General features: G+C 25.4%; 1 protein-coding gene across 1 annotated transcript; it reads right to left on the bottom strand.

The window, feature by feature from the left end:
* Positions 1-19,678: 19,678 nt before the first annotated feature.
* On the bottom strand, positions 19,679-22,893 carry LOC112591063 (translation machinery-associated protein 16). Its single transcript, XM_025334715.1, has 5 exons — positions 22,860-22,893; positions 22,648-22,727; positions 22,231-22,371; positions 21,073-21,215; positions 19,679-19,826 (listed from the first exon to the last, which is right to left on the bottom strand). The coding sequence occupies exons 1-5, from the start codon at positions 22,860-22,862 to the stop codon at positions 19,711-19,713; spliced, it is 483 nt and encodes a 160-aa protein (XP_025190500.1). The 5' UTR covers positions 22,863-22,893; the 3' UTR covers positions 19,679-19,710.
* Between the last annotated feature and the right edge of the window lie 692 nt (positions 22,894-23,585).

Genomic DNA, 23,585 nt, shown 5'->3' on the forward strand with positions numbered 1-23,585 from the left:
AGATATAAAATGTAGTCACTAAATCATTTTTCTTAAATTTAAGTGCAACCAATAGACATAAACTCATAAATAATGTTTTATATATAGGTACGCTTAAATTTGGAAACGTTTAAATAGTGAATAATTTATTCTTTAAATGCAACATTTTAACAACATTATATAAATGTATAATAATAAAAAAGTAATAAAAATCTTTTTATCCTTATCACTTTTGACAAATTAAATACAACAATTTATAATTAATAATTTATAAAATACCCCACAACTGTTTTTTTTCTATCAACTTTTAACGTTTTTATCCGAGTTCTATACTCTATTAAAATTATGAGGTGGCTGACTTATATTTGTAAACATATTATGGTTTAATATATTTTTTATTGTTAATTGAAATTTAAGGTCTTAATAAATTATATTTACTGAATCCACACACAAGTTGCTATTAAAACTGGCTATGTTTTGATAAAAATATTTATTTTTTTGTATATCTTCTTTAAATGTGTTTGTATGAATAACGTTTTTCATATTAACTAGATCAGAAATATTTAATTAAAATTTACGACCCAATTGTTGTATTTTATTTTCACCGTGTATTATATTAACATATTTTAGCCTCGTATTTTTACTTAAGATTTTTATATCGCTTGATATTAGTGTTTTACTATCATTTTTGTAAACAGAAATATAGGTTCTTAAATATATACTAGTCACTAAAATCATACATTTATTTAATTTAAATAAACATACATTAGGATTAGTTGTGATTTTATAAACAGTTTTCTGTTATAAACAATTATCAGTATCATTCAATGACCAGTGGCTGTTGGCTGACATGATTATTAAAATCAAAAACAATTTTTTACTGTATAGCTCGCTTACCTATATCTTTATAAATTATAAAAATTATCTAATAAAAAGTGTATCCAATAAAATAACATTTAAATATAGTACTATTTTAAAAGTGTATACAATCTATATTCAAGTACTTATTTTACTTTATTTCTCAATGTGCATTTTTTTGAAATTCATCGTTCTATGCCGTGGACTGGTACCTACCCTACACTACACTACGTATTCTATATTTCTATTAAAATCGCATAAATTTAATAAGTCAAACAGTTTCATAATTGATCATTATTTATAAACTTTGGTGTGTACAATTTATTTTAATAATATGCAATCTATATTTTACCCATTTTAGTATTTTACATATTAATTTTATGATAAATTGTTTAGTATTGCATACTTATAATTAGAAAAGACATAATTTAGATATTTAATGCTCGATGGATATTTTAAAATACGTTTCTAAACTTTAATTGTATAGGTTATAATAATTTATTGAATTTTGTACAACAAGATACCACAATTATTGACTAATCAATTAAAATAGAAAATTAGTAATCTAAAAACCTACATCCAAAGTTATTTTAACTAAGTTAAGATTTTAAAACTTTCAACTACACGTCTATACTACAAATTTATATAACCAAAATCATATATACGTTATATAAATGTGTAACATTATGTTACTTAGGTCTGAGTAAATTATATTGTAACTTTACAAAACTTTGAAAAAGTATGATGTTGAAGATAATAACCACGTTCTTGAAGAATGTGATAAACATAAAATAAAATACGAGTATATTATTATAGTAATAAGAAAATTCTAAATTACTGAAAATATTGCTGAAGTATAAACTTATCTTACCTTTGACGATAATTCGTCATAAATGTATCATTTTTAAAATAAATTATGGACTATAATTTATGAATATATATAATTTTGATTAAATTATTGTCATCCTATAAATAATGTTACTCACAAATTTTAAAATACAATATCACATCAATATAAATTATAAATAACATTCTATAAAAAAACCTTTGTTGATGTAAAAATAGATCAACCCTCGATACAACTATTTAAATGATAAAATAAAGCTTATAAGTGAATAAAAGTCTATTTTAATCGCATTATTCTGTTTATTTACCTGTAATAGGTATTATATTACATGAACAATAAATGAATATATCCAACATTGTAAATCCATTAGCTACTAGACCTAACCTAACCTAATAAAGTATCTTGGAATCATTTATCTTAAGTGAAATAAATAAGTTACATTATATTGTATAAGTTAAAACAACAATTTATTTGTCCTCGTTTTCTTATTTAACATATTTCGCTATACTAGTATATACATTTGATTATTTAAATTTTATACTTAAATTCTTTTTTTACTTTTAAATTCTTGGATGACTCAAATTTTTACTGGTTCCATAAAATTTGAGTTAATCAAATTTGAATTACTAATTTAGTTAACAGATAAAAATAGGTAATTAGTAGAACCTATATAGATATCACCTATGTAGTACCTAGTTTTAGTCATACACTATTTGTTATAAGTTAAGTAAAAAAATAAATCTAAATTATTATGCTTCGTTATTATAATATGATAAAAGTATAGCATTTTGTATTGTTTAGGTATCGAAAAACACGAAGAATAATAATCAGCTTTTGGAAATATAAAGTCTCATCAAGATTTTTTTAATATTTATCAATTGATTAATTTGATTAAATTATAAATTGATATTTCTAAACTTTATCCAAAAAAATCAATTCTGTATCTCTGACAGTCATTATCGTTAGTTTATAATAAACACGCAATACTCATGCGTTTAATTTTATACATATATGCAAGTTATATTTTCCACTGCCAAACAGATAAGGAAAATAAATAATTATAATTTGCGAATTATTATTATTTATATTTAATTATCAATCATACTTCAGTAATTTCCAATAAGTTTTATTAGTTATGTTTGTTTTCATAACTAATGTACATATTACATACGTAATAATGAAATTTATGCGTGGATTAATCTCAAGTTTCTTGTGATCCCAATATAATCATTTATAGTCATCAACAGCAAAATCTCTAACAAAACAAACAAAAAAATGCAAGTACAAACATACATAAAGCAATTCTAAAAACATAATCTAATTTTAAAAAACGTTATCTTAAACCTTAATCTGAATACAGATTGCAGAACTATTTCCATTTATGTCAGCCTATTTTCAGAGGGTTTAATGTTGAATTTGAATTCAATCTTTTCCAAACGCATGGGTTTTTATTTCACTTTAAACATTTTGATTTTTATATTAGCAGCAAACACAATATACAAAAACAATGAGTTCTTGAAACGATTTGTTTCTTAAACTGGTTCTTAAAAAATAATAAGGAAATATATAAAACCATCATATCATAATTTAAAGTTCTACTCTCAATATAAAGTATACATGAAGAAAATTGCAAAATATTATTTTAGATTATACAACTCTAAGTTTTATTTAAAGATACGTATTATAATTGTATTAAACATTTGTATTAAAATAATTTTTGAAGTTGATGAAAAAATATTTTGCATTCTAAATGATTAAGAGCCAAACATTACCAGAAAACGTACAGTCTCTTCATGGTACCTAAATATTCAACTAAACCCAGTATAATACCATAAATAAAATTTACGAGGTACTCTATTGTAAATCTAAACTAACTACAATGATATAACATATAAATAAGTTCAGTGTTTAGAAAATAATATCTTTATTATCAGTCGCTATATTTTATAAAAATAGTATTATTATTTATATTTATGGATAATAAATAAAAGTCTATTTTACTCCTATTTTATAGTTTATTAATTAATAGAAAAAATGAAGAATCTTAGGGTAGGTAAATAATTACAACTAAAACAATTTTTTAAGTTCGATATATCATTGTTTTAGAATTTCAATCATAATAATCATATTATATGATCTGTTCATAATAAAAAACATGACAATGACTTTCAAAAGAATTACACTATTGTTCATATTATTTTTCAAATATATCTAAATTTACTATGTTACTCACACATAATATATTATTCAAAAAAACTGTATTTAATAAATTTATTATATACTTTACATGCACAATGCTGTCTACATATATATACGCAAACACACATATTTACAAAGCAATAAGTTATTACAAAAGTAAATGTAAAAGAAAAAGTTACTTTTTTATACGGAATTTTATTATTACTATACTAATATACGTACTACATAATATGCACAACAGCAACGTTTGAATATTACTTAAAATTCAAATATTACATAAATGAATATTATATTTCAGTATTTCACTTTTAGATCAAATATTCATAATACATAGGCATAGATTCCATCGATTTTTTAACTATATAAAATATACCCCCTACAATTTTTTAATATCTATCAACTCCATTACCGCAAACAAAATAGTATAAAAACCAGCAGACCATTATACATTTTAAACTGTTTTAGATTCTTAGCGGAGCAATGAGCCGGTAATTTATAAGTGATATTAAAATAATGTATTAGTGTATACTGTTATTATTACTTTCATTTTTTTATTTTTTTTTATTTTTGACACCTTCTGGACCAGTTAAAATGTTACAATCACCAACTATATAAGTAAAAACTAGAAAATACCTAAACGTCCATTATAAATTATTCTTACAGCAATTAAAAATAACAAAATTTCTATTTTTTTAGACATTTAAAAATAAAGTTTCAACAAATTATTAAAAATTATTTTATACTTAAATATTTATTATATTTATATTTTTTATTATTTAGCTATGACTTTAAAATATGATAACTCCGAAAATTGTTTTTTTACGAAAAAAAAAATATTAGTGTAAAGCTACATTTATTTATTGCTATTATTTAAACTTTAACTAAAATATATATAAAAAGTAAAATTCAAACGATTTATCCTCAATAATATTTACTATATTGTTATATTTCAAAAAATATTCAATACACAACGAAATTTTCTAAATATTTAGATCAAGTCTAGCTGGTTATAAGTTGATTTCCAATAAGCCAAAAAGCTTAAACATTTAATACAAGATTTTAGATATGTCATAAGATTTTTTTCACAAAAATTTTTAAACATTGAAAATAAATACGCACATTTATTTTTCATTACTATTTTAAGCTAAAAAACCAAAAAAAAATTAAAATTTATTTTATAGTTAACATTTCGTAAAACATTTAATTGTAATAGTTAAAGTATTAAAATATAATTCAATATTCTTCATAAATCATAACTGTGTATTATCTATTTACAAATTTCTACTTAAACTTCAGTATTGACTTATAAGTTAATAACAATAAAATATTATATAATATTACATTAGTTTGGTATTACATAAAATATTTTTAAAAAAAATATTCCACCCTACCATTAGTTGCGTAAATGCTCATAGTAAAATTAATCAATTATTACTTTTTTTGTTTTGATTGAGGCTAACAAATCTTTACCACTCAAAAATAATTTTTGTTAGCATTTATTTATCATTGAATTCAAATTGAACACATCAATTGCAGTAACCTAAAAAATAACAAGGAATTTTATAGATAACCAACTATACAGAATACAGCAATGTGACTTTTCCAGTTTTTATTTTATTAAAATCTTACTTTTTTTAGTGTTATTAAAAATAAATTTGATATAAACTATTCAATGCTAACAAACTATTAACTTACGAAATAATATAATTATATCAGCATTTCGCATCAATATGATAAGAATATGAACTATATATTTTAAAAAATATAGTTAAATATAGTAAAAGAAGTGAGGAAGATATTATTTTTATTTATATAGTACAATTAGTTTAACTATTAGAGACAATATTCTACATTGGAATACGAAATAAAAAATGTATGCAGTTATTCAAAAAAGCAAAACTTAAATAATGATAAAAAATGATAAAAGTATTGTTTTTAAAAAGTATAAATAACGTAAAAAAATAATAAATGCATGTACTTGAATGAATCACCCCTGTACAGTGTACATTGTACATAGATAGATGAATAAAAATTTATTGATTTATTTCAATGTTCATCATTATTCTCATTTAGCAATGTTAGCGTATAATATTAATATATGAAGTACATTAAAAATATACCTTATTATGCATACACTCTACAAATTCACGAGGTTCTTATTAATTATCCAAAAATATTTTGATAATACTTACATGTAGTACGAGTATTTTATTCGAAAAGAATTTAATCAAAATTACGTCAACCAAAAATAACTATCTCATCTGAAAATAATTTATTTAAAAATATATCGACTAAATATTGTTTTGACTAATAGTATTTTAACTTATGAATATTTTTACAGAACTAGTTGGACTAGTCATCTACTTACTATTCAAACCCACAACGTGACATGTGCGCAAATACATATTTTAAATATATTATAGAGGTGTCGAATAAAATGCACCTATTTCTTATACACATGTATTCTTCATTCTTCTTATTATTTTGTGCAAAAAAAACGTAGTACCGTCGAAATTTATAAACGTTTATAGAAGAGCCACTAATATTTATGTGAAGATGTAGATAATAAATTATATATGTATATATATTTATAGTAAATTTACACTTATGTGTGCTCTAAAATATTTTTTTTTTTCATTCTCGCCATAGCCATAGGTATACGAAAGAAATTGTTTTCTTGTTGCGTTTTTGTGTAGTCCGATAAGACGATTTATAAGAACGACATAGGGAAGGAGAGAGCGCTATAATGCTGTTGAACCTGAAATGAAGGGAACTGACGATAGGGTGAGAATAATAGTAGTTTTGTGCGCACACGACCTACGCTACCGATATACTGCACATACGGCCTGCTGCGAGACAATGAGAAATGCGAAGTTCGAGAAAACGCCCGCATAAATCGTTTTTCTCTCTCTCTCATTTTCTCTTTCCTCTCGATTTTCTTATTTTCTGCACATAGAAAAACGTATTGTTGTATTAGAGAAATCGAATGTTTTATTACTGTTTTACACTATCAAAAAGGTTATGCCGTGCATTGTCGTTATTTCTATCATAAATATCAAAGATAATTTAAACGACACACTGCAGTAGTTATTATAAATATTCCTTATATCATAAGGACTGCCGATATTTCGTTTCATCTCAGTATCTAATAAAACCATTTTTGAATTTTTAACTTTCTAATACCTAATGAAAATAAGTTTAAAATGAATAAAAACAGACAACATACTTATATATACAGTCTGCCTATTTATCAATCATAATTTTATATTCAGTTAAACTAAAAAAATTAAATACTTTTAACACGACTACAAATAAACAATTTTTTAGAAGTAATTTAACAAACTAAGTTTTAGAACAAACAATGAAAACAAATTTAAGTTTTTATAACAAGTTTGTTTCGAACGATTTATTTAAATCAGTGCAGTTTCCCGCATAATATGTATACACCAATGCTTTTGCAAACAATACATGCGCGTATACATGTAAACTACAACAAAAATATTATTTTCAAAATCTTGAATAAGTAAAAATGGATACTTCTGGTGGTTTTTCAATGGTTTATATCAGAAGTATATTATGAAATTGGTCATGAAGTAATGTGATGCTTGGCCAACTCACAATCAATTTGGTGTCTGCAAAAAAAAAAGTTAAATACCTAAGAAAAAGAAAATTATTTTTGAGCAACATAACTATAGTATTTTACATATTTCAAAATATATTTGTTATATTATTGAAATCCTATCATTAAAATGTAAAAATATTTTTATTTTTATCTTTATTTTATTAAAAATTAATTCATGGAATCTAGGGTCATTGGACATAATATTAGATTAGAAATATTAATTAATGTTTATTATAGAAGTTTTTATCTTATAACTTTTTCAATTTATCTTAGATAAAAATAATGTTCTCTCTTGAATATTTAAAAATATAAATTACTTTAAGGTGAAATACATAAAATTAACATATCTAAAGAGAACGACACACTAGTATGTGTTATCTTCGTCTTAAGAAGTACAACATGGCAAATTTGTGTTCGAGAAAATCAGTTTTGTTTAGTTAGTTATTTATTATTTAAGTGACACCTTAAAATTAAAATCTTCTTACATTTATGTTGAATAATAGAAGTATTAAGAAAAAAATAAAAGAACATCTTAACCGATTTAAAAAAATACTTATAAGTTATAATTCATATTAGAAAACCCCGGCACTCATTAATTATTAAGATTATATTTATAAATTATAACCTATTAATTACAATTAGACCTATAAATTATAAGTGTTTATCAACCTACTGTCTGTATCATCTAAATAGCTATTAAAGTTTCAATCTTCGCATCCATTATAACAAAAAACTAGAAAAATGTATTTAAAAAATGTATTTCCCATAGTTCAACATTTTTGAACAACTGATTTATGAATTTGAAATTAAATTAGTTATGGGATTATTTATCAAACATGTTAAATTTAATTTAGTTTAGATGAAATTAACTTGCGTAGTAAACTGCCAGATAGTTAATTAAATTTGAAATTACAAATTAGTGTAAATTAAAAATTGCATTAAGTTGTAAAAGTTTGGTTAAGAAACTTTATTTTAAGACTATGCATGCAGTGGTTATGGATCATCAACAATAACATTACTTTTGATGACATAAAAAAATTAATAAATTTTATTTAAATATGAATACAATAATTGTAATTCTACAGATATTTTATTTTTCGCATGTAATAATATAACCACTAATCTACTTCTTGTGAGAAAATTGTTGATTCACAGCTAGAAAGTAAAGTATATAAAGTATTCAATTCAAAATAAAGTATATAATTCCATAAGCATTGTAAATGGAAAATAAATAATTAAACATCACTATAATAAATATATACTATACAAATTAATCATATTTTGCATATCATGCATAATTTATATTTCAATATTCAAACTAATATATTAAAAAACTCATATATTCTTTTGTAACGATTTTCTCGCAAGATATAGTTATTAATTGTCTTATTATCAAATATAATTTTGAAAGGCATTTCTTTTCGAATTTGACTCAAAACCGACCTTAAGACTTTAACTAATAAGTAGTAACATTTCACTCAAATCGTATCACTTTAAATATCAGTATATTTAGCTACTTTTAGTCAGTTTAATAATACTCTATAATAAACAAAATAACAATCTAAGAGTGTCATTGTAATAAATTAATTAATTAATAATGTTATACATACTATGGGTCTATGTGCAAGCCTTGCTTATAATTGTTTATTTATATTACGTACTTTAATATCTATACTTACAATAATATGTTACATATGTTATAATATTATTTAGTTAAAACTTTCTTGAATCTTAATAAACTTTAGGTGTGATAACTTTTGTCAAACTTTAATCAAAATAGGAGTTGCTAAAAATAAACAACGATGTAAATAATTATTTTTCAACTTAACATACCTAAAACATATTTTTCAACTACTCTCTTTATACGAATTTAAAATAATTATAATAAATTATTAGACTATTTAGATATTTGATTTGTGTACATTAATAAACAATAAGCATAATATATTCAAAAATAATTACTGATTTATAATCAGTGAATCCATCCTATATACATCACACCACGTCCTAACACTAATTAATTTAATAATAAAATATAAGTTTACGACCCATAAAAGGTCTATTAATTCTGGAGAAAAATGATTCTTCGTCTTATCTTGACCAAAAAAAAAAAAAATAAAAAAAAAAATGTTTAAATGAAAGAATCGTTTATATTTAATAGAGATTAATTAATTAAAATGTATAATTGAAGATCTTGAATAAAAATGTTTTTAAATAGCAAACAATTATAATTATATTTAACTTACAACTTCAATTACAACAATTTATATAATACAATACTATTAATAATTTATAATATTTTAATAAAAATATACAAAAGTACTATATAGTTTTAATATATCATACTGTGCCTAATGATTTATATACCATTTAATATAGACCCATCTCTATTTAATCTTGATTTATTTTTGTTACCCACATTACGGTTAATGAAAGAATAATAAAAGTTATGTCTTCAATGGTCATAAAAGAAAAAAAAATTGTCAATAATTATCGTCTTTACTTTGTTACCTTAATATTAGTAAGTAGCAAATAAAATCAACAATTATTTAAAATTCATTTAATAATTGTCTTTTAGGGTTAACCAATTTTACTAGTGATACAATCTATTTTTTTCAAAATTGAACCATATTTTTTCTATAGATTAAGTACTATAAATAGCTGTATTGTAACATATCGTAACATTACCTTTTATATTATTTTCTAATTGTCGAGTTATCATAGTATTTGTATAAGTAGCTATAAATAATACAAATTAAAAATGTTATAAATATTAAGTTTAATCATTTTTAAGGTCTATTAACCTTAAAATATATATTTTATTAATTTAAAAACAAGTATTATTTGAAAATATGTGTATTAATTACAAAATATAACGTTATGTAAGAATTTAAGATTGCATATGATATTAGAGTCATATTTAGTCTTAATGGATATGATTTTACTATGTAGCACAAATTATTATAAAGGCAAATATGAAATAGGTGCATACTATAAATCAGTGAATCATTATTGTGTACTAAAGATTTGCAAAATAGAAAAAAATAAATTTAAATTTAAAAAAAAAAATGTAGTGATTAGCTATTTACAAATATTTAATAAATTTGTTGTATGAATTATAATTTATTTATTGTCGGTTATTTTAATATTGCATGCCAGCAGCAAGCAAAGTCATTGGTCAAGTATGTAAAGCATTTCGATTAAAAAATATATATTATAATAATTATACGCATTTGAAACTGAATAGGAACGAAAGATAAATTTTGTTTACATAATATTTTAAATACAAGGTTAATATAATAAAGTAAATACATGTGTGTATGAGTATTAAATTAAATTTGTTTAGTTACTAAAAGTCTAAAAGCAAGGGTTTGTACCCAAATTATCCGAACCCTTTTACTCCTTATAAAACTTCTTAAAATTCGACCAACTGAATTATCTCGAGTAAATTTACATCAAAATTAACTAGAATATAAAAAAATGGTGAAAATCACTAAATATTCAATAAATTAATCTCGAAAAAATACAATGACACATCATTTAAATTGTGTATCTCTTGAATATAGTTCATGTTTCTAATTTGAGGCATAACCTAACCTAACCAATGAACAGGTATTAGGTAGGTATAATAAAATGTCTAAAGTGCGAGAATGATATTAAATGGGGAAACTAGATAGTATCGATGAAGACAAAAGTTATGAGATTCGAAATGCGGTTAAGTGGCAGGCGTCATAACTCTATTGAGTCATGATGCTATAGTACAAGGCTTGGAGAAAAGATGGCTGAATTGCACTCATTGCTTAAATTAGAATACCTAGTAGTCGATGTTTCTCGATTCAGAAAAAAGTAATGATCGAACTACATTCAGGTTCTTGAACGACTTTCAATCTAAATTTTCAAATGCTAATAAATACTGGTAAATGGCATTATAAATGATAAGGTGGTATAATTTATTAAAAATAAACGACGACAACTGATAATTAAAGGAAAGTATCGCCACTTTACTCACTCGCTATTGAAAATACCATAATTATTGACAGCGGTATAAGCATGGCCAAGACGATAATGAACCATAATACCACATAATACTATCTTGTACTATCTATATACTGTCTTAGTACAAAACGATTGCCACAGCAGTTTTATCCTCATCCATCTCCTCCGTTCGATTCTCGATCATCGTTTCGTGTTTGGGATTCTGAGCGAAGCGATTTTATAATGATATGTACCTATGGTTTTTATTATTTTATTTTTTTGTTTATAATAATATGACGACCGTCTCCATTCAAAATCATTTTTTATATGCAACGATTTATCATTGAACTCACATTTAATACTTCCATTAAAGTGACTTCCTCGATGACGGGTACACTGGACTCCGACTTAACAGCAAAGCGTTTGTCTACTATTTTAGTTTTTCACGCGGCTCGCAAGTTCGTATTTGTTAACGCATGTATTATGGCATGTGTTGGATTTGTGACTGCAAATGTCAACCTATTATCAATCGTTTTCACCGTACTAGAGTACGTATCAACATATCATCATAAATCATATCTTTTAATCACATCCAGCCCTACAACACTTATCTACCGCCATGTACCCTGAATAATACCAACAGGCGAGATAAAAATACGATGTAGGATGCACAAAATATCTTATATTATTCACATGATCCTTGTAAAAAAAGACAAGTTTTCTATTCTTTGACGACAATAAATTATTGCATATATATATATATATATATAACATTATATTAATAGGTATGCAGAATTAGTTTGGAAAATCTAGAGAAAACATTGATATAATAACCATACAACGCGCTGTTTGACTATTTTTTTTTTTTTTTTATAAAAGAATGTATTATTGTATTATGAAATATATCATAGATTCATTTTATGTGTATATTATAATGATGCATATGTCAGTTTTTCTCCAATGTTATAATTTAAACAAACAAGTGTGTCTACTTAACATGTTACTGCATCATTTAGTTAGTGGAGCATCCGACCCAAATATTCACAATACTCTGAAAATTGACGATAAAATATTATAATCTGGTATTATTATACTTTTTCTCTGTCTCACTGGCATGCACCCCAAATAACCCCAAAATGAATAGCATCAATAATTATTACCTAATAAATATTTTTATTTATCAAGTCATATGTGTTTCTACTTATACTCTCATATACATATTGTACTACATGATGCATTGATGCATATTATCTGTATTAGTATTTAGTATCATAAACTAAATACATAATCTGAAATATGATTTAGGTCACTTAAAATCATAACTCATAATGTCAAACCAAAAAATTTTCGAAATTGTATTTTGCTATTGTGTAGCCCATGCAATAAGATGTAATTCACTGGTAGTATGAAATATTATAATTTATTGTTATGTTCGCGAGTTCTGTTATAACAAGGGGAATGTTACAATACCGTTGCGTAATATTATTCGATCCAAACGAGTAACATTTATTCAAATAGTTTTTTTGTTGTTTTTTTTTTTTTTTTTTTTAATTAGCCGAATTGAATTCTACCTGATAGCAATATATCATTGTAAAGTTACATGTACAAGAGGTCACGTCATATTTTTAAAAATCTAAAATAACTACAATTCATCTAATATATGTATAAGAGTATAAGTACCGAATAAAACTTTCTCCGCCATAAGCGACGGTTAGTTTTATACATAAGAAAGAAAATTAATAATAAAAAAAATCATAACTTTTAGTTTCTGTGTAGTAAATGCGTCCCCCAAACGGAAACTCCGCGAAGCCGTCACCCTCGCCACGACCAAAATGTGGTAAGATTTTCGTAACCGAATAAATTTTAAATGTCCGCCTGAAATTCCATTTTTATTTAATTTTTTTATTTTCTCGTTGGATCACCGCCACCTAACTCGCTATGCCACACCAGTGTTCCCTTGAGAGGGTGACAATTTAATTAATAATTTATCGTTTACCGTTCATTTCGACGGCAGTTGGTGACAATAGCCTCGTACCCCGACACTGCACAGAGGTTAGCGCCCGGTACCTATGTAGGTTTAAACTGTTTAAAGTATATTCACTATTCAGTATACATATATATTATATATATATATATATATATAAAGTGCAGGCTCTCGTGCACGATATTGTTTTTTAATAAACGATCACGTGCGTACCTCACACTTCCGCCCATCTTCAGAATCGACTTTGCACGAGTACCAGATATGAAAATAGTATAAAATATTATATAATATTTCCCTTTTGCAATAATAATGAGGTGAATAAACGTATTCAATGGGGGTACTGGTAGTGATGGTAGTGGGGAAAGTTAAACGTTTACAAAACGAAAACGATCGGCGGCAAGAATGGTTGCGCGGCCGGATATTGGTCGTGGAAGTAGGTAGGTACCGCGTCGTGCCGATAATTAACTCAGTCCATACTAACTGCAAAGTAGAAAAGTGCTAGCGACACCTGCGGCACTATTGAAAATGCTGCTGTTGCAGATTTACGCGGTTAACACGCGTACCTACAACAAATCACGCTTCGGTGTGCTGGGCAGAGAGAACCGGGGGGTTGGTTAGGGGTGGGCGAGCGCGCCTGTTTATTAATTTCCCTTTCGTATATTTTCTTTTTCGACTATCTACCACCGTCGCTATACTGTTCCGCAATGGCCGGTTTCTTTGGTCACCGTCGCCACAATATATTATAATGATAATAAATTATTAATGCGTTTGTTAAAAGCCGATCGTAAATCACCGCACCGCACCGTGCAGCGACGGTCCCCGGACGAATAAAATACGTCGCGACGGACAACTGACGAGACACAAACATAGTAATAATAATAATGTTACAGACTCGCTGCGGTGTATTATCATAATATATTCTCATAGGTATACATGTATAATATATGTATTACTCTTGTATATGCGTATAATAACTAATAAGTCTGCAAGTCCACTAGCTGCTATTATACCCGCGATAACCCGCGCAATCGGTCAAAACCGCAGTGTGATTTATGAACTCGTTTAATGTTATTACAGCGAAGACCGTCGTCGCGCGCACTGTCCGAGATCACATCGTAAAACGTTATACCTGCGCGGTTGCTGCCTACGTATTATGTGTGTAATATAAATACGCGCGGCATATATATATATATTTATATATGTGTGTGTGTGTGTGTGTGTGTGTGTATAGCCGGTGTATTCATCTATCTACTAATGTTATATTATTATTATTTTATATTATTATTTTTATTATAATGTACAGTAAAACCTGTCTTGTACGAACCCTTGTTAGGGCGGAATCCTGTTCTGTGCGGAAATGTATTATGGACCCAGCAGATTTCTATGATTTAACACAGGATTAAACCCTTGATAAAACGGAACCTGTCTAATGAAAAACGGAAAGCTTTTTTTGATCCAGTAAATCATATATACCTTTAACAAACGGTAAAACATAATATCATAGAATAAACAAAAGTATACTTGATACCCACTTTTATTTTGTTATTAAACAATTCTTGAGGTCAGCAATATGAATACGTGTGCATAGATAACTACATTTTATCTTGAATCTATATCATCAGTGCTCATTATTGTCACACCGTACGTATAGTCGTAGTTTTCCTGTCTTTCGTATCGTCTTATACTTGTTCTCGCAATGTCTTCAAAGATTTGATGAAGTTTAAATGAAAAAATAAAAGTTATAGAAGAAATTTGTTAATTGTTAAAGAAAAAACTGGACAAAAACTTTACACGAATTTTAATCTGCTTACTTTATTTTATTATATTATTATTTAATTAATACCTACTAAATATTATGTTCTTCAAATTTTGGAATTGAAATTTATCATTATTTCGAAATATCTAATTTATAAATATCACGTAATTATTTACTAAAAATTAAAATTTATTGTAGCCTATGATATTTATTAATTTTCAGCATTTTAATTTGTATTATTGGTTGGAAAATGTTATAGCCTTAAATCTTAATCGTGCATAATATTGTAACTCTATAGTACGGAATTTTCCTTTTTATTCAGTTACATGGGAACCTGCTTAAAACGGAAATTTTTATTGATCCCGTGTAATTCCACACAGGACAGGTTTTACTGTATTAGTAATATATAAATGTATATAAAGCTGTAAGTGCATTTTTTGTGTTAAGTACCTAAACTCGGTAACTATCGGTTCAACATTGATAGGATTTTTTTTTTATGTGTCCCTTGTGATCACGCGAATGTCATAGGCATAAATTTAGTCTGACAAAGTTAGTAAATAATTATTCATTAATAATTAAAATAAACGTGTAAATTGTATACCTATAAGCGACGCGACATCCGGCGGGTTTCTAGCTACCTACAAGCTGTCCTTGTCTTTTTGTCCGTCAAATTATGTGTTTGATATATGCGTATACTCGTAGGTATCAATTGTTCCGAGAAATTTATCGTTAACGAGATTACAAAAAAATGGGCTTTAAAAATAATATAATAGAAACTAAAATGTTTACAGGCACTGATGTCGGTAACGTGCATTTATCCCGAGAATTCTCATGATTCCAACAGATCTGCCATTCAATTCAAACGTATACGGTACCCGGTAAAATTTTGTTTTGCGAATTTGCGATGACAATCAATAAAATACAAGAGCAATCTTTTAAATGCTTTGGCATACATTTACACAATAATTGTTTGGTTCATGGATATGTCGCCTTATCAAGGGTTGGTAAAAAAAAATGCACAGTCTTTTCAGTTATAATAGGTACTCACCAATAAGAAAACCACCAAGCAAACATAGTATACCCAGAAGTATTATCATAGCTTTTGTGAAAAAATTTTCTAAAAAAAAAATGTATTATTATTTTCCAAATACTAACTTCACGGGCGGAGGAAAATAAACTATAAAATAAATATTTAAAAGAATAGAACAAAAAACACAAATAAATGTTTAAAAAAATGAACTTAAATTTTAATTAAAAAATTAGTTAGATTAAATAGATATGGTACAACAATTTCTTTCATAACGGTAGACGGGCGAAACCCAGGTAATTCAGCTGGTTTGTATAATTAAATATACTATATACATACATATACGGCTTGTATATACCTATAGGTACCTAATACCCATATACCTATTTACACATAGGTAAGTGATCGGATACGTTCGGCCAGTGAGTCGGTGACGATCAGAATAGTCGAGACTCGTTGACGTGTATAGCAAACGCGACGTCTAAACCCTGCACATACAGTTATACAAACACGCTCAGTAAGTAGGGCATGTTTAGGTGTACCTACATCACAAACTGCATACGGCGGTGAAAAGTGTGCGGCGTGGATACCGCAGCAATGGTGCAAGACACTCCGTGCCACCGCCATGTCTTGGCCAAATTCTTGCTAAGGAGGTTTGTTATAAAAATCTACATATAGGTATTTATTTATACACACACACACACACATATATATATTATATATATCCTGCAGGCGTCTCCAACACGACGATCCCGCCGCTGCCGCACGCCGTAAAAATCGGTTGATTTCGAGTGTGTGTGCACAATATATATATGCCGTCATCATCATCATCGTCGTCGTCGTCGTCGTCGTCGTCGTTGTCGTGGGTAGACGGGTAAATGCATTGGGATAGATGGGTAGTTAAATTTTGTGTCACGTACACGCTCCCGAATGGTACGTGTCGACTAGTGTAGGTTTGTTGGGAGGAGGATAGAGTTGGAAAGAGAGCCGGCGTAGGTGAACGAAAAGGGGTCGGAGGGATTTCAACCGGGATGCGAGGGGGAGAAAAACGAGAAGGGAAATCGCGTACGTTTACCGAATTCTATAATAATAATAATGGCGTGTGTATATATATTTTTGTAATCCGACACGAGCGCAACGGACTAAAACAAAAACGATTTACTCCACGGGTGTACGACTCGCGGGGCACAGACTGTGCGACACAATATTTTAAAAAATATAGGTAAGCGCTTATATGTATATACAAAATGATTATAGTGATTACTATTATTATTGTTTCTGCGACAAAATTTTAATCTGCAATCGCGATCGAACAAAAATCGGATACAGGGAACGAAACGAAAATAGATTTACGCATCCGGAATCGGGGGATATTGCTTTGGATCCTGTTGGGCAAAAAATTTATATATTTTTTGAATGACATAATAATATAATACCAATAGATATGTATTATACGTGTACAAATGTATACAAAACTTTACAGCGCATCACTTATTATGCGTTGGGAGCCCGATGAGTTAAATGTATTTACCCAACTTCCGGTCAAAATGATTTAATAGCAAACATAGTATTAAACATATACTATTAAGTTTTATATTATAGTCCATACGTGATGTGTGATGTATATTTCGCATTATTATTTTTTTTTTTTTTTTTAATTACAACCATAGCAATAGGTTCTTGTTTGTTAACATTTTTTTTTACGAGTGAGAAGTTGATTTACATTCGATGCTCATCTCCTAAAAAATTCACGAGTTCAAAACAATTACACTTGAATTATTTTTAATTGTGGGTTCACGGTTACTAGTAATGTGAAAAATAGACATTAAGCAACTTTATATTTTTTTTTTTTTTAAAGAGAAAAATTAAATATTTTTTTAACACTACAAAAAAAAATATGATTATTTCAAATAAATTTTGATTTATTGAACAACCTTTAAATTTTAATCGATTTCAAAAATATCAAATCGAAATTTAATAAAAAAAAATAAAAAATACTAAGGAAATAATATGTATGACACAAGGAACTCAAATAATATACAAACAATATTCGTAAAGACGATTATTTATAAGGACTTAATCCAGATATGTTTTGACTCAACAATATGTGTTTTTTAAGAAAACTTTTCTTTTGTCTCTGTCATCTTCCTTTTAGTAAATAACAGCTTTTATTCTTATTTAATTAAAATAATAAAATAGTTTCTTACAATGAAAAGAAAGTAGGAAACATTTTTTTTATTCTTTAATAATGCTTTTGTTTCAACTACTAAAGTTTATACAAGAAATTACGATTTACTTTATTTCAATGTTTTTAAATATAGTCTCAAATAGTACAACCACCCTTATAAGCAAAGCTCGAAATCGAATTGAAGTGGTGTGCAGAGGGACGGAGTTTTTTTAATGGCATGTTCAAACTATTATTTTTTAATGGAATAGTAGACAGCATGATCTAATGTATATTAATCATATTAATTTTTCATCAAATATGGATTTAAATTGTTGTCAATAATACTGTAATTATAATTTTTTGAAAAATGTAATACATTTTATAATTTTTAATTTTTTTTTTACTGAGAAGTTTTAATTATTTATATAAAATTATTGTATTAAATGACAATTAATTGTAATATATAGGTGAAAATAAATTCATATAATTATTAACATTAATTAGGTGTATACAAAATATAAATGTAGAGATGATCAAGAAGTGTAGGCAAAACTGGTCTGTGTTTAATCATTTTGCATTTAGAATGCAGTTTTTACTTTTTAAACCATTGTATTAAGCTCTTCTAATTAATTTTTCCCAATTCGAACACTGCTTATAAGCTATAGTACCAAAACTAGTTCAATATTCAGTATTCATTTTTAGGGTATACAAATTAAAACAATAAAAATTATTCAAATATTTGTTTAAAAAATATTAAAAAAGTAATCAAAGAAAATTACTCCACCCCATCAAACCCACAAAATTTTTTAAAAAAATAGGGTGAAAAAGTTTCTACATTCTTCTTTTAGTTCTTATATTTTAAAATATTAGGTATTTATTTGTCATACTTGTTAAATAGTTAGGTGCCTATATTGATTATATATATTTTTAACACTATAAAAAAACAATTAACTTTTGTTAGTAGTTCATTGATACAAAATATGTCATTTCAAAGTAGAAAATAAAACAAAATAAAAACAGATGAAACTATACTGTATTTAATGTAAGAAACAACCCATGTGGCAACTGATTTTGATCGGTGACATCAGAAATAAAAATGTCCATAGCACTTAACTATATTTAATTCAAATCAAAGAAATAAACAAATACTAAGCTCAAGTGATCATTACATAATGTCACCTAAATTTTACCAAAAAGGAAAAATATTTTAGGAATAATAACAATGAACAACAATAGTAATATATAAAAATATATGGTAGTTACGTTTATAATTTAATATTTTTAACAATGATTTAGTTAAGTTTTATTTAAACAACGAAAACGAATTATTTTGATATTTGGTAAATACTTTATGTCGCCATCCCAGGTGCGCAAATACAGTAACTGACTGGCTTCAAGTATATTTGGCACTTCTAAGAAACAATTTAAACAAATTAAATAATTAGATAAATTAAAATATTATTATTACTATTATTATTATTAAAATTATGATTATACAAATATTTGATAATATACTAGTTTAGTAGCTAGACAATTTTTTCAAAACTAAAACATTTAAAAAAATATTTTAAATATTCATTATATCCATCAAATTATTGAAAAAGTTAATATCTTAAAATTAAAATTCACAATAAAATAATTATTTTAATAATTATTGATATACCTAAGAAAATTATTGTTTAAGATAAATACCTGGTTATTTATATTACCATAAGGATTATACTTGAACTAAATAATTTATACATTAATATTAAGGTTGATAGAGCCAACTATTTATTAAGAATCAAATGCTTATCCTGGGCAATAATATAATATATTATGTATTTATATATATTTTATAAAAATACATTAATTACATAAATACTAAAATAATTAATTACATTTTTCAAGGAATTTTGAAGATTAAATGAAGACTTAGACATTAAAATATGATTATATGTTCAACCTAATTATTAATCTTCAGGTGAAATTATAACTATTTAATTACTAAATATTTTTAAAAAGAGAAACAAATACAATCTCAGAAAAAAATTTGATTAGTCAATAAAATTAACTGAAACACATACAAGTTATTAAAAATATAACTGACTCATGAACTTAAAAATATATATTCTAAAAATAATTATAATTTTATTTGTTAAATATACAACCATTAAATCAATCCAAAATGAATGTCACACATCAAAAATGTTGTATATAATAAATAGATAAAAGTTCTGAAAATATTGGTGATTTTAAAGAGTTATTTTTATGCCATTATACATTTTCATACACATTTTATTAACTATACATAAAAGGTAAAGTTACCTATGATATAAAAAAAAATTACAGCCCCATCAGATAGCAGATATTTCTAGTAGTACAAGAAAACATTTATTTATAACATAAACTTGATATTGATAATAAAATCATAATATTCTTGTTCACTTAAATAAAGCATAAATTTGCAAATTTAGATTCTCATTAGTAGAATCCCATAGAAATATTTACTTTTTTATTTTGTTCCGTTATTATACTAATGATCACATTAAAAATATAATACAGTTTTTGCCACCAATATATTATTTTTCAATATTTATAATTCATTTATTTACTAATTTCAAGCATAAATACACATTCTATTCCAGAAAAAAAGATTCTAGTATTTTATATACTCACCAATGCCAGCTGTATTATATTCTTCTCTCTCTCGTTCTATTGTGTGTCTAATAACATCTTCTCGACTAGCAAATCGTCGATTGCCCTTATCTTTATGTCTTGCTTTAATTATACTGACTTCGTGGTCAAAACGACTAAGATATCTATAAAAAGAATTAAATTATTTAATATTGAAGTACTCATTAATAATAAAATATATTAATTTTTCTGTGTATAAATTAAAAATTCAAATTTTATTTTATATTTATTTTAAAAAGGGAGGAATAATAAACAATGATTACTAGTAACAATATTTTTTTTATAATTGTATAATTATTATCCAAAAATCAATCATTCATTTTTGTCAATATACATTGGAAATAGATTTTCAGAGCATTATTTATATTTACATTAATGCTATTACTTTAAGTATATACCATATTCATAAATTTTAAGAATATATTAAACAAATTTTTAAATTTAATAACCATTATTGAATAATTTTTAATATTATAAATTTGTGATTAATATTAATTACTATCCTGTAATATTTTTCTTGATTATAAATTAAAGTAATATATTATTATCAATAATTATTTAAATAAAAATCAAAATAGGTAAATACAATAGGACAGAAACCCAAAAATAATGGAAAAGTAAAATGTTAGCTATTAGAGCAGATTTTTTACTTCGCCATATCAAATTGAATAAAGTGGTCTATTCTAACACTAGTAGGTAAAATATTAACATATTTATTTTAAACTTTAAGTACATCAATAATTTCCTATTTATAAGACCATTGTTTTTTTTTAAATTTTAATAATAAATATTAAATTTTTTTTTAAATTGAATTAATTTGACCATTTTTTTGTGGTTATTCTTTATGTTTTATGAAACTGTTAAACAAATCAAAACACAGCATGTGTATAAACTAATATTCATATATTATTTTATTTTTAGGTAAACATTATTCTGATTTAAAATAAGGTAATATTATTGGTTAAATATTAAACATAGTTAAGTATGGTGATAAATAATTTATAAGAATTATTCATTTTTAACTGTATATTAACCGCTAACATAATTAAGCCATTTCAAAATATATGTACCTTAAATACTTTAAGACTAATTGCATTGCAAAAAATAAAATGCAAAATAGTATTAATAATAAATACATACTTCTCAATTAATAATGAGAGAGTATCCTGAGTGTATTGCTCAATTGTGTTATCAACATTATCTCTGAACCAAATTAATTTTTCACATAATATGCTTGGTTTTGCTAAGTTAATAAACTTCTTTTTATCCCGAAACGCTATCCTAAAACCACAATAAACATTTTAAAATTAAATATATATTTAAAAAAATTTTTTCTCAATAACCTATTAATAAAGTTATTCTTTAAATAATACTAGATAATGGATAAAAACACGTCTTTATAAGTTTTAAATTTTATGTAATACTATTATCAATGAATTATGTTATCACATATAATATAATAGAACATTACAATAGATGAAATTATTATTTATAAATTATAAGCATTATTCTAATATATAATTCGATTAACTATGAATTTAAAATGTTATATCTTACTTGTGTTTAGTTTTAATCAATTGCTTTGTTTTTCTACTGTTTGGGTGGTTGGCATTTAATACAGTGGTTTTTGGTTTACCCTAAAAAATACAATAATCAAGGTTTAATTAACTACACTTATAATAATAGTCAATACTAATAACATGAATTGCAAAGTACAGCATTATTGTGATGATATATTGTATCAAAATTCTATGTAAAATTTAATTTACCATGATTATTTGTAGAAATGTAAAATTGTTGTACTGTTTTAAACTTTATTAATAACAATATTAGATTAAAAATATGAATAATTCACTAAAAATTATTTTGACATTCACAATTATCTTAGTTGCAATTTACAATAACATAAGAATTTAAAATAAATGTTGTTTGTCTTGTACATCACACGTGATCTTACTTGTATCTGATAACGACCTTGTATTATCATGATAACGAGTGTCGAGTAAACCAGTATGATCACGAAAAAATAATAAAATGAGACGCTACAATAACAAAATAACCAAAAAGAACACTTTTTTGAGCACTCAAAACTGTTCAATTTGTTGGAACATCAGTGTATCCTTTAATTTATCAAAAATGTAAAATTATTTTGTTCAACAGGTATTGCAAATCTGTACCTACTCCATAAGAACCCGTGTTAAACTCAAAAAATGTCTTTTCTGGTTATTCTGTGCTACAACTACACTGACGGTAAAATCCATTTCGCTATAGCACAGTAGCATCGTGCTCATTAAAACAATGAATCGACTTATTGTCAAATTTAAAGTTAAGAAATAAGAATATTACCGAGTGAAATTCATAAGCTTTTTTTATATTTTTATTTGAAAATGAGTTATGATTGTTTTAAAAAGTATAAACAATTTAGATTTTCTTGCTATTTAATAATTATTATCTATTAATAATTGAAGATTTATGATTAACGATAAAAATAAACT

This window comes from Melanaphis sacchari, unplaced genomic scaffold (assembly GCF_002803265.2).
Source record: "Melanaphis sacchari strain LSU unplaced genomic scaffold, SCAv2.0 Contig128_pilon_pilon, whole genome shotgun sequence".
Lineage (NCBI taxonomy): Eukaryota > Metazoa > Arthropoda > Insecta > Hemiptera > Aphididae > Melanaphis > Melanaphis sacchari.

Excerpts from the sequence above, each read along its gene's own strand:
- LOC112591063 (XM_025334715.1), bottom strand. Across the intron at positions 22,372-22,647 it reads TTGATTAAAACTAAACACAA|GATAGCGTTTCGGGATAAAA; the intron begins GTAAGATATAAC and ends TTGTGGTTTTAG. Across the intron at positions 21,216-22,230 it reads CTCTCATTATTAATTGAGAA|ATATCTTAGTCGTTTTGACC; the intron begins GTATGTATTTAT and ends TTCTTTTTATAG.